This window comes from Melanostigma gelatinosum (assembly GCF_949748355.1).
Source record: "Melanostigma gelatinosum genome assembly, chromosome: 11".
Classification (NCBI taxonomy): domain Eukaryota; kingdom Metazoa; phylum Chordata; class Actinopteri; order Perciformes; family Zoarcidae; genus Melanostigma; species Melanostigma gelatinosum.
This window is the reverse complement of record NC_136644.1, coordinates 13,050,497-13,066,917: the sequence shown is the minus strand read 5'-3', so window position 1 is coordinate 13,066,917 and position 16,421 is coordinate 13,050,497. Positions and strand designations below refer to the sequence as shown.

The following is a 16,421-nucleotide window of genomic DNA, read 5'->3' as shown; positions in this document are numbered from 1 at the left end:
GGAGACGCAGCGGACTTTTCTTCTTGAGGAAGCCGAGGCAGGCGGTCAGTGTCACAGTGTCAGCTCGGAAGCAGCTCTGACATTTTACCGGGTGCTCATTTACATGAACTCGGATACAGAGTTCCGTTAAACCGAAAGCTAAACTGCAACTAACTGTTAACCCTGCCTGGGATGTCGCTAATAGGCTTACATCAATTGTTGACGCAAATCACAACGGTCTATTGTTTTTTTTTAGTTTATTTTGTATTGTTATTATTATTGTTGTTGTTGTCGTTGATGTTATTACCACAATAACAATTACTATATTTAATGTATGAATCAAGTATTAGCAGACGTCTTAAACGTCACATCAATAAGCTAAAACTTGGTATTATTTACTATTTCTGCAGTCGAACCTTTCCCAGCTAAATTGGTATAGTTGCTTCGGAAAGTGGAAGCAGCAATAAATGATTTAAGGACTACCGAGGCACAACAGCGTACTCTTAGCTACTATCACGTAAATAGCTCTTGTGAATTCGTGTTTCTTTAAAGGAAATCAGGCGTTGCAATTATTTACTGCAATTGACCTCTAACATCGCAAATGCATTTAGTAACAATGTAATTAAATATCTACAAAATAGGCTACATGACGAAAGGACATTATGTGGATTTATTTATTTAACAATCACAAATGAAGATAATGAAGGTAATATAGCCATTTTTCACAAGCGTGTCCTTTTTCGAGGATTATTGTCTGAGCAGTGAGTTTAAGCAGTGTGTGTGTGTGTGCGTGTGTGTGCGTGTGTGTTTTTGAGAGAGAGAGAGAGAGAGAGAGAGAGAGAGAGAGAGAGAGAGAGAGAGAGAGAGAGAGAGAGAGAGAGAGAGAGAGAGAGAGAGACCCTCTGCTTTTAGTAGCACCGGAATAAATGTATTGATGTGCGCCAAGAAAACTAACATGCGTTGCACAAGTCAGGGCTAGTGTCAGTCTGGCTAGTGTCTGTATCCGTGGCCTTCGCAGTGTGACTATTTGACATCATGTCAACTGGAAATAGGCCTATGTGGACCAGTGGTTCCTTCATCAGCTCTGCCAGCACAAGCTAAGTCAGACTGAGAACACACAACCCTAAATAGAACAGAAACATATAGGTTCCCCTACGCGTTTGCTGCGTACTGGAAGAAATTCTACATTATAAACGTTTTGTTTTTAATTGGACTAGTCTGCGGCTTCAGCAGATGATCTGCTAATCAATACTGAGAACATGCAGATTGCATGAACATTAACACCAATTACTGATGGAAGAATTTACCTTGTATCCTGGCCTTTTTAAAAACACACTCTAAGCATTAAAATAGGCAATTAATAGAAGGACAATATGAACGTGATCATAAAGCAGTGCATACATGTGTATATAAATAAATACTTAAATGAAATATAAGATAATTATATATATATAATTAATTATATTTATTTATTTATGTATTAATATATTTTATATATATACTGTGTATATATATATATACACAGTATATATATATATATATATATATATATATATATATATATATATATATATATATATACACATATATATATGTATAAATAATTATATATGTATTTATTTATTTTATATATATATTAAATAAATGCTATAAACGAGGACAGGACATCATCTCACTTTATTCTTTTTGACCTTGCAGGCTAATTGTTGCTGTGCATTAGTGCGCATGCCCCCAACAAGTGTATACGTGCGTGTGTGAGTGCGTGTGTTTGTGTGTGTGTTAGGGGAGCCAGCAGGTCTACTTAGCAGGCCCATTGACATTAAAGAGAAGTAAACAGACCCTGCAGACGGGGCCAGAGGAGGGTAGGGGGTTTGCCATTGGTTTACACATGCTATGATGTCGGTTTCTCCTCCCCGGTAAAAAGATGACGTAGTAAATCATACTCTCCCTCTCTCATACAGACAAGCTGGCTTTCCCACAGCTCAGTATCTAGCCAGTAGTGACCAGAGCCTGCACAGACTGGTCTTGCCTTGCCAAACGGCTCTGAGGCTGAAAGCTGCTAACTGACTCACGAAGTATGCTACAGAGGATTCAAGGAAGGAAAGGAGGAATAGGCTGCGCACTGTGAGTGAGTGTCTAAAAGAAGAGGAGGGATATAGGCTGCATGACATTAGAGGGAGAGGAACAGTGTCTTAGAGGAGGAGGAGTTGTTTGGACAGAAGTGAGCGGCCTACAGGGCCACTGTAGACAGGACCAGCCCGGGTCTAGCCTACTGTTGCACGGGATACCGACCGTCACGGTCGCACCACACGAGCTGTCTCTGTTGGAAGCCGCTTGGCAGATTATTCAAGATGCAAACATCTGCTCTGCACGGCCGTTAAGCAGCTAGCGGGTTTACTGCTGCAGCATCCGAGAAGGACCTGCTTGTACGTGCAGGTCTGAGTGCGTGCAGGAGAGAGAGAGCGAGAGAGTGTGTGTGTGTGTGTGTGTGTGTGTGTGTGTGTGTGTGTGTGTGTGTGTGTGTGTGTGTGTGTGTGTGTGTGTGTGTGTGTGTGTGTGTGTGTGTGTGTGTGCACGCGTAAGTGCGTGTTTGTGTGTCGCTATGAGTCTTGTGTCGGGCTTCCCTCACCACCCGGTCATGCACCACCACGACAGCCACCACTACTCCTTGCATGCGGCTGCGGCGGCCGGTCGGTGTCACGAGGATACCGGGGCCCCTCCGTACTTCACGAGCTGGTTAATAAGCCACGCAGATATGTCTCCCACCGAATATAGCCTCGCGCCCGGCTACAGCCCAGAGTACCATGGCAACAGCGGCGGAGGTTCCACCGGGGGCCTGGACCCCCACCATCACCACCATTACGGACCAGGCGGCTTGGTTCCGGGGGCCGGTGCGATCTCGGTAAACGGAGCCACGGTCGGTATGCACCCCCACCACACGCATCCTCGGCCCGTGAAGCGGAGACCCACGGCCAACCGTAAGGAGAGGAGGCGGACCCAGAGCATCAACTCGGCATTTGCAGAACTGAGGGAGTGTATCCCGAACGTCCCGGCCGACACTAAGCTGTCCAAGATCAAAACGCTGCGGCTGGCCACCAGCTACATCTCCTACTTGATGGACATTCTGGACAAGGACGGACAGCATGGAGACACCCAGGCTTTTAAGGCCGAGCTGAAGAAAACAGAGGCCCGGGAGGAGCGGAGGAAGAGAGAGGCGGTAAGAGCACGAACCATACACTGACAGCCTAGTGAACCCTAATGAGCTCCCTTTGTTTTTTTAATAACAGAAGAGTAGTCTAAATCACTTCATATTTAAGGTTACCTATGACTAAAGCGAAGAAAAAACGTCATATTGTTTAATAAAGCAACACCTAATAGTCCAAAGCTGACACTCCCACAGCAGGCAACGTGTCTCGACATGAAGCTTAGTTCAAAATCACTTAATTGTTTTTGGAGAATTAGGCAATAGGTCTGCCTTGGGTCTGAATTGAAAGGCCTTCATTTCGGCATTCATACTACACATTTTACTGAGTAGTGGACTCATTTTACAGGCCGTCAACATAAAATAAAAAAACTGAAACAGTTGAGAGTTATCTTGAATCCAATGTGATGGAGAGATAAACTACGAGTTTTATTAAACTAGTGGATTATAAACTAAACGCACTCCTAACTTTGGCCATTGCAGTCACATTTTTATTTTTAGAAATGAGCAATAAGAAGAAAAAAAACATGTGGCTGACATGAGTCATGACCTAAATTCACAGTCTTATACAATTGAATGAGGCATATTCCTGGTTTCTTTGAATGGTTAATCTCTCGAAGATTAACAACAGAAGGTCACAGTTGACCATCAAATAGCTACCGTCTCCTCATCAGTTCGTCCTCTGCGTCCGACAGGAAACAAAGTAGGCTGACATGAAAACGTAACAGAAACAACACTCATTTCGTTCATTGCATTCACGCTGGGAAAAAAATGAGAATAAAAATCCTTTAAAAAGACATTGGTGTGAAATCAGCATGCGTATTGGTATATAACACACAAATACAACATAATTAATTATTGGATTTATTAAATGTATTCAACTCGGCTATTAAAAAAAATATTATTATTATAAAATATTTGATAATATAAGTTTTGACATATAATCCACCATATGGAAACGCATGTATTCCAATAAAAACTCGACTTTTGCTTTTTTGTGCATATAAAGAGCGGCGTGAACAAATTGTTCAAAAACATAAATGACAAACTTCTTAAAATATAATAGCCTACTGCTTCGTGAATTACAGGCTAAATGTCGACGGAATATGTGTAGGACCCCGCGCGGCTGTTTCGTAAAAGTCAAGGGTCATCATTGCCTTTACATGTGCAAATGAGAGTTTTTTTGAAAGTATAAGGATATGTTCCGCGCCGGGTCATGCTGCTGTGTTGAAAATCATTCCAGGCTCGTGTCGTGACAGACCGGTTTAACTTCACTTTAATTTGATTATGTTGATTCCTCGGTTATAAATATTTCTGATTCGTGACAAAAATGACATAATACATAAAGTTTAAGCTGCTCAGCGGATCTGATTTGACAGAGATTAACTAACAAGACACGAATATTTTGCTGAGCTCATGCATTAAGGATAAGAGGAAGACGGAGAACAGTCGGCTCTGTGGTTTTACACTTGGTGCCAAAGCAGCAATACGATCAGATTAAACATGCAGACAACACGCAAATGTAAATTAGGAAACTGTTGTTCTATAAGATTATTATTATTATAACGTGTTTATTTTATAATCATATATAATGTGCAAGCATTCGTCTTATGGAGACGGTACCATTATCCCCGTAGACAGTGCAAAGACTACCTCCCAAACCAGTTTAATGTAACACTATGCAATGTTTTGTCATCTTTACCTGAGAAAGGAGGCCAAAGAGCTATACACCAGCTCAAGAAAAAAAAAACCAACAAGTAAACAGCAACACAGGCCTTTCCTGTGCGGGAGGTATAGGCACACAGAATGGAGGGTAATCTCACAGCCCAATTTATTTGGGGAGGATTTTTTAAAAGCCAATGAAGCATATGAGGTGACTGCTAAAGAGAGAGTAAACAGTCGAATGTAAGTGTGTTTACCCATTTTTATAATTGACACTTGAAGTATTAACCATTGATTCCTAAAGAGATTTTTTTAAGTATACCCATATTTGGTATCATCCAAATGGTTAAGTCTATATAAGAGTGGAGCCAGAAAATTGGTTGCCATCCTCAGACAGCTTGGAGTCAGGAGGGGCCAGGTTCAGCCATGTAGACCCACCACCATTATTCCCAGCAACACTTTTGGATGCTTTCGTCTTAGCCTGCTATATTATCCAAATCATTTTGGCCCCAGCTCTGTGCTGCCCATATGCTATGGCTACAGCTTTACAAGGTCCCACAGTTGCTAAGGATTTATAGTTTGGCACATCCAAGACATTTAAACCCACTTCAAACAAAGTAGGAAGTTTCAAATTGCAATTTTATTTATATCTGAGTTACATATCCTCTTTATGGTCACTGGATAAAGGTAATCATTTACACTCTTTATTTAAGATATGCAAACAGAACTAAGCAACATGTAATTGATTGTACATGCTTTGACTAGCTGCCTGTTGTTTTGACACACATTTATCTCATAATAAATGGTTATCCGGAGCTAACATCAAGCAGGGAATCTAAACAAACGATACACGATCATACAGAGCAGGTCAGATGAGAGAAGAGAATCGAACAGAATAATTATTTCCTGTATGTTGCCTCGGAAGTGTGGCCGAATAATTGAAGCCAGAAAGCAATTTTTCCTATCATTTCAAACTGCAATCACAAATAGAAGGATGTAGTCCTCTTAATAATTCACGTCAACTCTGTGATGAAACTACAGTCCTGGATTCAAATACACACTCCCCTGCTACAACTGAGACATACAGATAAAGATATAACAGAATCCTTAACTTTGTCCTGAAGATGAAACATTTATCAGAGGAGTAATTTATTGAGTTCGGCCTCAGTGTAGCTAAAGTAAGCACTCAGTGTTGCTTATGCTCCTCAGTCTGCTCTTACATTAATGATGAAGTAGTTAACCCATAAGTGAATTTAAAGTGCATTTATGAGAGGGACCTCTAAGCTTGCAAATATGGGGAGACTTGAGGTAATAAACTCAGTCATTTCCGGGACTCTAACATTGAGCTGTGTGTGCAAGAGAGAATTAACATATATATTGTTTGCCATTCATAAGATTTTTTCTTCATCCACACTGTTGAATGTTTTGTGTAACTGATTACAGCTAGTTGTTCAGGCTGAATCAATGTGGATGTTGTGCTAGAACAGAATCATTCTGTTTTTGTTAAATCTACTATAGGCAGAGAGAGGATGCTGTTAGATTTTAACAAAGACAAATTAGTTTCATCTGTTTTACTCATTTCAGGCAACACATTGATACCATTTTTCAAGTAAAGATCTGTGCACAATTTAAACCAAATTTTTTATAAAACAATAATTGTATCACAGTGCAGCAGCAAACTGATCACAGATTTAGATTTAGACCCATTATCTGAATTGATTTCAGATAGAAAGACATGTAACATTACAAAATCATCAGACCTGCATGTTACTTCCTGAATTATGGCACACCTTTGCATTTTGTTTTCATTTTTCAGAAGAACAAACTTTTTATTTTATTTTTTTGTGAAATAGAGTAAATGTGCTGGATTTAGAGAGCTGTGATTTTACATTTGAGTGCTGCTCTCAGCAGCCTGATATGTTTCACTTTCAGTGATATGTAGCCTGCAGACTAATAGAGCCTGGACATCTGTCTCGACAAGTGACTGACTAGAAAGGCATCATGTAAAGGACCTTCAAAAATCCTTCAATTAAGCGTGTGTGTGTTTGTATGGCTGTGAGGCATTATCTATACTAAAAGAGCATTGTTCGGACATGATATTTATTCATATTTGTCACAGTACACGCTGTAGAAATGTAAAACTTGTGACTTATTAAATTAGATGAACATTTTAGATGTTTATCAAATGATAATATGACATGAAAAAATTATCTGTTCCTATAATGACATCATTTAATAATCATAACAGTGACATGTCTGGCATATAACATAAATTAGTGCTATAAACCCATATTTCCTCACTCACAGATCCAGTTCGTCTTTGTGTCCATATATATTGTTGTTGTTTGATGTTGTTATTGCCCGTTTTGTTGTTACTGTTTTAAAATGGAATAAAAACCTTCACTGTTTGTTGTGAGAAAAGAACAGAACGCGCCGTTACGGTCGATGACGCAGCTGCGGCCCAGAGAGGAGGATATAAAATAACACAAAGAGTCGGGATGGACTGGTTTGGATGTCTCATTATACACAGCCTCCTCCTGTCCGCAGTAATTACACACATGTTCTGCTGGCAACACTCGCAGTTATTGGACCTCACAGCTATTTATTAACGCACCTGGACCGAAAAAGTAGGTTTGCCAATCAGGTCGACGTTTTTGGCTGATACGTCGCCGCTTTTTTGCTGGTTTTTTCCACATGTGGAGAGTTACCCTGAACACAAATATCTGGCTGTTTAACGCAAACTGTCTGATCTTTTAATATACGCACATTTCTAGAAGAGCACCAAGGTTGAACGTTGAGCTCGTTTTGATTAAACGTGTATCTTTTTTTCTTTAATTGGCTAATCTATTGCGAATTTCAGGGCCACTAAAAAGTAGAAATTGCAACATTTTGACAAATTTAAAAAATATTGAATGTTGACAAAGTAGTCAAATCCGTTACTCTAAAATAGGTAATAGCAAGAAAATCCTACTTTCTAAAAGGGTTATGGAGTAAAACATTTAAACGTGTCAATAAGTAAAGTAAACGCACCACTTCACAGAGTGACACATTATTGATGCGTTTACGTGTAGCGTGAGGCTGTCGCAACTTAACTGTCCTGTCTGAGCTATTTCCGCGAGTTTCGTGTTTGATATCGTGTTTTACCCCACTCTGCAAAATGAAAGCGGCCTACTGCTTCACTTTAGATGTAGGCCTCTGTGCTGGTGCTGGGTCGGTTGGATGGATGGTGGATTATAGTGTTTACCGAACTGAACAGTGGTTGACCGCTTCACTGTTGGTGTGGGCTGTATTCGCTGAAAGCAAGGAGGCCAGAATAAGGGTGTATTATTATTATTATTATGATTATTGTTGTTGTTATTATGGACGTGTACACTCACTGTGAGAATGTCACTCTCGTGCGCACGTTTGTGCGTGATTTGTGGAAAAGTAAATACCTTCTTTTAAAACTGCTTACATCGTGAAAATAAAAACTTATATTACGCTATTCTACCATAGGGCCTATATTATATTCATATATTTTCGATTGGGCTACACATAGCTATGTGCCATGAGTATCTCATGGCACGTCTTAATGAGCAGGCTCAGAAAATAATTAAATATAAACAAATAAACACAATAATAATTATTATTGTTGTATTTTTACAATTATTAATATTATTATTATAATTTGATAATTTAACTAACTTTAAAAGCTCTGAACCTGCTCTTTATTTCACACGGCTGACAGGAAACAAACAAAATGTGACTATTATGAAAATAAACTGTAGAGAATAAAACAGTTTTGAATTCAATCAAGAACTGCGTGGAGCTTGTGAACACTTGTCATTCTTCCAAATAACTTCTAATAGCATCGTAATGTTAAAAGAAATCACTGGTGTAAACTGTTCCGGACCATCAGCCAAATTGGGTTTGTCCCAAATACAATATCATTGGACTACAAACACGGAGGTGTGACATGAAAACCACTTCTATGTTTATGTTATCAAAACAACCGTATCAAGCGGCATGTGACTTATTCAGCGAACCTCATTTCTAAATGATCTTCTACACGTGAAACCATCCACATACACTGGTGACAAAAGCCTCTAGCTCTATTTTATATACAATAAAGCCCATGTTTTAAACATGGTTTAATACGCATAATATAAATAACAAATATCATGTGTCTGCAGGTGGAGATTCCGAAGACGACATTATCTTCATCCTCATCGTCATCCTCCTCGTCAGCGAGCGATAAGAAGAGTAAAGGGCGGACAGGTTGGCCTCAACATGTCTGGGCTCTGGAACTCAAACAGTAGCGCCCCCCCCCCCCCCCCCCTCCTCCTCCTCCTCCTGAAGCTATGTCCTCGAGGAGAGTGATGGGACAATGACGCGCTCTGATGATCTGGTGGCAGTCATCGTGATCTTTGTGGACCTCGAGGCTGTTCACTTGCACGCTCTGTGGACGCTGTGTTTGTTGTATAGCCTGTTGCTCCGTTCATTCTGCTATGGCGAGACACAAATAAATGAATTCGTTAGAGTGCCTCATAATCATTTCAGATTCATAGACCACCCCCACCACCACATTCATCAGCGAAGGGGGTTTCTGCGGGTTTGACTCTGAACCCGGATTTAATCCTTAAATTGGATCGCTTGGAAATATTTCACAACTAATGGTCGTTTTTTTAAGTGTTTATTTTAATTAAGAAACATTTATAAAAAACAAAAATCGACAGAATAGCCTATGGATTCAGTAAATGGACATGTTCTAAATTGTCAATCATCATTTCCCCAATTGGACAGGCTATTTGATGTCAGTGGAAACTTAGGGAGGTTTATTTAAAATAGCCTACAGTCCATGTCTGTAGTTGAAGGGGATGTAGATGTTAAAATGATACATAATCTATACATTTGAGCCCGTGACTCAATAGTATCCACTGTTACACTCGTCCAATTTAACCAGCTTTGAAAAGTCACCGCTCTAACGCATTAATGAAATGGATGCCATTTGGTGGAATTAAAGAGTTGTCTTTTAAAACCTCTTGGGTAATGTTCTACCGGATGTGTGGCCTTTACGTCTCACTGAACAAAGTAGCTTCATACAGGCTGGATTGTGAACGGAGTGCGGCGGAGTCTGTCTTTTCTGGAGAATCATTCCTCTCTCTCTCCTCGAAACACCCACCACCCTCACACACCCACACATACACGCACACGCAAATACACACACACGAGCGCGAGGTGTTGACGTGATACTTGCTTTATTTAACGGAACATATTTATGTGCAATGCTGCCGTTAGAAGGACTCTAACAGGTCTATCAATGTCTGACAGCAGACATTTAGTGACCTTTGATTAAAACGACGAGGTGTATGTGAAGTTCTCTCTCTCTCTCTCTCTCTCTCTCTCTCTCTGGTTGTACATGTAATGACGTCACAATGACGAAGTGTCCATGTTGTAGTGTGAAAATGTGGTGGGAGTCTAGATAATGCTTTATGTGGGCTGTGATCAGTGTCATGAATTTAATAAACCATCTGGTTACATGGTAACTGATGCAAACTTCACTGATGTCTTACTTTCAGATGGCCATGAAGTTAAATTAAATAACTTTCAGACCCTTCTCATTTTTTTTTGCACAAATTGATTCAGGGTTGAGAGTGATCCAGAAGTAAGGGAATCTTATGCAGTGGCTTCGATGAGCATGTTTTCTTGTGGAAGATCCTATTTCAAAAGATGACCTATAAGATAAGATAATATATTCTTCGGCATAGGAGATGATCTTTTAAATTTGAAAAACAGACAATTTATTTTGGTGCATGCTAATTAAATTCATTTAGCTATTTTCTTTTCTGAACAACCTTCCATATTTAGTTTATTTAAAAGCCGCTTTGTTGACGATTTGAGTTTTAGTTAAGAGTTTGATTTAATGCCATTAATATTTACTTTCTTACAACTGTTTTTCTCAACTGACAGTGTCTAAAAATGAGGAGTTTACTCTGTTATATATTATTATTGGAGTGCACAAACAACACCATTAATAATTCAGATGTAATTATTATCTAAATGTTAAAAGACCTGCCAATCAATTTCAGAGTGCAGGTACCATTCATGTGACTTGTTAACATTTGAATTACAAATAAGGCCTTTAACGGGCTCGCTTAAAACCTGAAATAAGTCTTAAGGCATCAGCAGGCAGAATGGGGAAACTGTGGAATCCTGACAGTCAGTATGTTTGTTATGTTCATTCTGTACACATGACATCTATCACACTTCTCTGCATCTTGATAGAGTATCCCTCCTCTGCTCTCTCTAAGGTCTCTCCCTCTTTTCTCCCTGATAAAGGGTTTTTTGGGGAAGTTTTTCCTGTTCTGATGTGAGGGTCCTGGGACAGAGGGTGCCGCATGTGTACAGATTGTAAAGCCCTCTGAGGCAAATTTGTGATTTGTGATTTTGGGCTGTACAAAATAAAATAAATTGAATTGAATTTCTAACGTTACTTGTTCATCAAGCTTTTTGTCCTTATGACAGTTTTAGGCTAACTACATTTCTGTAAGTTACGAGTGTGCTTGATGTTAACTTGACTTACTAGCGACTCACTTCACTACCGAGTGTATAATGACTCACGTCAATAGTGACAAACGACTTACTCTAGTCAAATGACTAACGAAACTAGCGACTCACTAGACTAACCACGTTTACTTTTGATTTCGCACCTGATAGAAATGCAGGTCACAATTGGACGAAAGTTCTGTTTGTTTGAATATGTAATGTTGAGTAATCCTTTGACATGTTGAAATCTAACATTTTTAGGCATTTTGTTAGCGTTTCAGCCTTTGGTGGCATATTGTGGCACTGATCGTTTTCCCCTCAAGTAGGCGTGTTTGTCAGACCTGTTGCACTCTAAAATAAGCAATTTCACTTTATTGTTTTGCAGTCTACGTTCAGTAGAATATGCTAAAGTTCTGAAGTTTGTGTACCTTTCAAATTCAGCCAGTGAAGTGCTCTGAAGCAAACAGGGGCACTTCAGGGGCTAATCAATATTTGTGTCATACTAGCTGGAAGTAAAGATCCCTTTCTGTATCTGCATACTGTTTGACTTTGTGATGTCTCTCTGTCTCTCTTGCCATCAAGAAGAAGGAGAATGATAGGATGACATCTTGTTGTTATGCCTCGGGAGAGATGATGTATTTAAAAATTTGAAACACACGGATCCAAGTTGATGTGTAGTAAGTTCAGTCGTGAATGACTGTCAGCAGCTAATGTTTTCATTCTGTAAGCAGTGTATTTGTGTGAATGTTACAGATCACTTTGGACAGCGGGTGGATTTGTTGCTGTGTTTGCTTCCTGCAGTGATGCAGCGACAGGGGGGATATTGAAGTCGAACATTCTTATATCCCACTAACTAACTCCCAATTATCACCATGAGTTTTTTATCTGCTGGTCGAAATTAAAGCCTTTCTAGATGTCTTTGACACTGATGTTTGCTGGTGCACTTGCCGTTACAGAAAGGCTGAGATTCCTGCAAGCAAATCTTGCCACATTCTCCCCTGTTTCTGAGGCAAACTCTTGTGGTGCCTTTGCTGTGGCATATTAAGCGGATGTGCACCTCCTCAAAAATGTAGAATGTCACAAGAACAGTTGTCATTGTTTTCTGCTCCATTTTTCTGGTGCTGGTAGCATTGTTACCCCAATAGGGAAGTATCATCCTTCCAGACTTAATATCTACTTCATTAAATAATTCTATAAACTTTTAAACGTACAGTTCATATGATATCTCACTAAGTTACTAATTTCTTCTGTTTACTACGAAAGCCAGCAATATGTGTCACTTTATGCTCGTAACATGCATACAGTCTTTTCAAAATAAACTTCTGTCTTCACAGGAAACAACTCAGTTAGGTTTAGGCAACAAAACGTCTTAGTTAAGTTTAGGTAAAGATTGTTGTTTGGGTTAAAATAACTACGGAAGTGAGAGAGAAATAAGTGAAAGTTGGTTTTCTTTTCATCTGGGAATCAAAAAGCGGTCTCTTGGCTGAAAGACCATTTTTTGTTGGACCCATCGATGACCCCTCCTGCCTGCCTTTATACTTTTGTTCATGAATACGTGGATAACATACAAAATAATTTTGGATAAGACCAGCCTGCGTAAGCAGTTAACTGCTCTAATGGCAAAAAGGAGTGGTCTATAGGCATGAGTGATAAGAGTATAGTTTAATGATTTTCAATTATTTTTGGGGGTTTGTGGCCAATAATTAATCCCAAACTTGTACCGATCAAACCCAAAACAAATAAAATCTGCGAATGTAGTTTTGTCAGCTGAAGCACGAACACATATTTACCAAACCTACAGAACAGTTATTGGCATGCTTCATATTGCCACGGTATCTGATGGAACTGTCACTCACGTATGATTGGTAAGACCTTATCTGGCATCCCAGTCGGTATGTCATTAGTGGGAGACGGGGGAAAGAAATCTTGAGAGGATATTTCTCCTCCTGACAAAGACTAACGCAAGATGCAATGGCCCGAGTCTGGCCTCAGGTAAAGACATTAGAGCAGATAATTAGTGAGGGAGCTGGCGTCAGACAGAGTTGACCCCATAATGGCCGGGACACAAACAGATGCACAGACACACAAGCGAATACAAACAAGTTCCAACCTAAGGAAGCTGTTTGTCTCTGAGTCAGCTATAGGGAGCAATGGAGCTCATGAATTTATAGTATATTAATGGTTAGCATTTTCTCCAACAAACTAAGGCCCATATCTGAAAGGAAGAAATACTCACTATTTTCACTGAAACCAGTGAAATACAACCTACTCTTTACTTCTTTTTTTAAACGTTATGAACAAATGCATTGAACAAAATGCACGCACTGCACATGAAATGTATTATTATTGTCAACTGTGCTCAACATCTAATGACCAAGAAAGGTTGTAAAACAATTAACATACTGACTGAACATGCTTCAGTGAAGTAACAAGAAGAAAGTGAAGCTGTAATGGAAAAAGGCTATTATCAATATTACAAAAACAATAAGGCTTGATTCAATTAAAGTGGGACAAAGGGTGACAAAGCCTCGACTAAGATGCTGTAGTTGGCTCTTTTTTTCATAACCATTAAATTCAAACTGGCATTGTGTCTGGTCATTGGGGTGTGTTCAAGGTATTTAAACCTTAAGCTCTCTTGCTCACGCAACGTATCTGAGGCTGTTTCTTTACAGCCTGTAGTGACGATCTGGTGCCGAGTGTAAGGACTGAGCATTAACCCCCTACATGGTTGTGCCATGTTAATGTTGAGAATAAAACTCATGTTGAGGAGAAAACTCAGGTGAACAGACTTAGGTCGAGGCGTTTAGCTCAATTCAAGCAATAAGGTTTATTTGTAACAGAAGTATTATGTCCAGCAGTTAAACGTGCACGGACCTAGAAAAGTTCACTCTGTAGGAGCGAATGAAAAGCTAAAAGGCGCTTAGACAGAGTGCGCATGCGTGTTAAAGGTTCTTCTGATGGAAGCCTATTGGTTAAAGCAAAGTTGGAGGCGGATCTGTTTCTATCTTTCAGACAGCCTGTTGGAGCACTGGGCATCTCCGCCCACACTGGCTCACGTCCGGATCCCGCCTTCTCTGGAACGTCAGTGTGTGTGAAATGTTGATGTAACAGCATATTGTTAACACTTAAGGTGCCGAAAAAGGGTGCAGTTCTAAGCTATGTCGAACTCTCTGTGTGAATAGATAAAGAGAACTCTTCTCCTACTCTAAGATGGCAGTTTCCGCCCTAATCTGGTGGTTTAAGCAAGTGTTTCTTTCAGGGCCACTGTATCTGTTTCTATCGTGCGAACAGGCGATGGAATGCCCTGCTTGGAGTTTTTGACCTACTTACAGTAACCTCACAACTCCGCAATATAAGCTTACAAGTATAGCGCATATTATTTAACATTGAATGAATATATTTTTATTTACATTAACCCCTCATCTATAGCAGTGACATACCAAGCCTTCATACTCATCGTCGTCTTTTCCTCAAAGGCCTCCTCAACCAATGGACTCCAATGGGCTTCGGCAGCAGGATTAGGGTCTGAAGCCTCACACTTGTCTTTGGTGTTCGGCTGCCTGGCAATGATCAAACTTCTTGCATTTAACCTATAGCTGGTGGGATCTACATTGGAATCCCTTGGATTCCTTTTCTGACAAATGGGCCATAATGGATTATCCATCAAGCCTCAGCTGTAAAAAAAAAGGGTCGGGGGGGGAAATAAAATATTGCCAACACCCGAAACGTGATGCAGTGAGGTTTTGACCATCACCGCCTTGATCTCATAATGTCCAGTGCTGGTTCTATTCTCTGTGGACGCTGCTCACCTTGGAACGAGCGGCCATAACACCCTCTACTGAGTTCCGTTGTCCTGAAAGGGGTTGCATAAATTCCCGACCTGCTTCCTCCTAGTCACCACCCCCACCAGGACTCAGTGCTGTTGCATTGATTCCACATTCTCATCAGCCTACTCTCCTTGCTTTTCGTGAAAAATACATTTTAGGGTCATGTCACTCTCAGTATTGCAGCACATTCATAGCACACAAGACTTCAAACATCTCTCCAACTCACTTCCTGCTCGGGGGAATTCTCAGCTCAGCTGTGGCAATCTGACAATCCCAGTGCTCCTCAAGCTCCGAGGGTAGCTCATGAACCTCTACAAGTCCATGATGGTGGTGATGTGCAAATCAAAAAACAGTATACCATGCAGGTACATAGAATGTTAAATTGTATCGTCGAACAAAGCACAAAAAGTAAGGAGCTGCCTGGTGCTGGTCAATGAGTCTCTAAGTCTACAAGTCACCTTTCAGGGTAAATCTTTCCTGAGTGCTTACATATCAAGGCTATGCCTTGGCAGTCATTCAAAAATCCCAGTCCAACATCTCCTTTTTCTCCAAGAGACCATGAAATCAATTTCATCTTTGATCACGCAAATCAAGGAACAATGCACAAAAAATATGATGTATCAAATAAACTTCTTTAAAAAAACACCAACTGCATCACAATAGAGGAAAAAAAACATCGTATCCCCTGTGAAGGGCCAGGAGGATTGAACCTGTTTGGTTCAGTCTTCAGAACAATTTGTTCTGCAGTGCATGTTGAACAACCAATGTATGGAGGAATATGTAGTGGTTGTTGATAAAGACTACAGAGCTTCCACTCGGTAGACAGATAATGGCGATTACAATGTTCTTTCTACCGTTCTCCAGTTGAGATACATTCTAAGGAATAAAACAAAAATGATTACTCATTTTGAGAGTCACTGCAACTGGAGGTTATTGGACCTTTCATGGAGAACAACTGCCATGAATCTAGCCAACAAACCTCTAAATATTTTGTATCTGTGAGTTTAAGTTTGTTGGTACTCCTGTTTTAAAAATGTACGTTCCAATCTTTTTGTTCTATATATGTATGATATATCTGTATATGTTCAACTACAGATAAGACATTTTCTGAAAGAATATTTGATTGTGACTATTCTGTCTATTTTAAGCAGTGTTGAAATTCCATGGCTTTTGGGGAGCCCTATTTTTCCTAGATAAATACAACATCATTTTCTGTAATAAATACG

General features: G+C 39.9%; 1 protein-coding gene across 1 annotated transcript; it reads left to right on the top strand.

Moving 5' to 3' along the window:
• Nucleotides 1–2,581: 2,581 nt before the first annotated feature.
• Nucleotides 2,582–9,141, top strand: hand2 (heart and neural crest derivatives expressed 2; the record flags this gene model as incomplete). Its single annotated transcript, XM_079279186.1, has 2 exons — nt 2,582–3,196; nt 9,016–9,141. The coding sequence occupies 2 exons, from the start codon at nt 2,582–2,584 to the stop codon at nt 9,139–9,141; spliced, it is 741 nt and encodes a 246-aa protein (XP_079135312.1).
• Nucleotides 9,142–16,421: the final 7,280 nt, after the last annotated feature.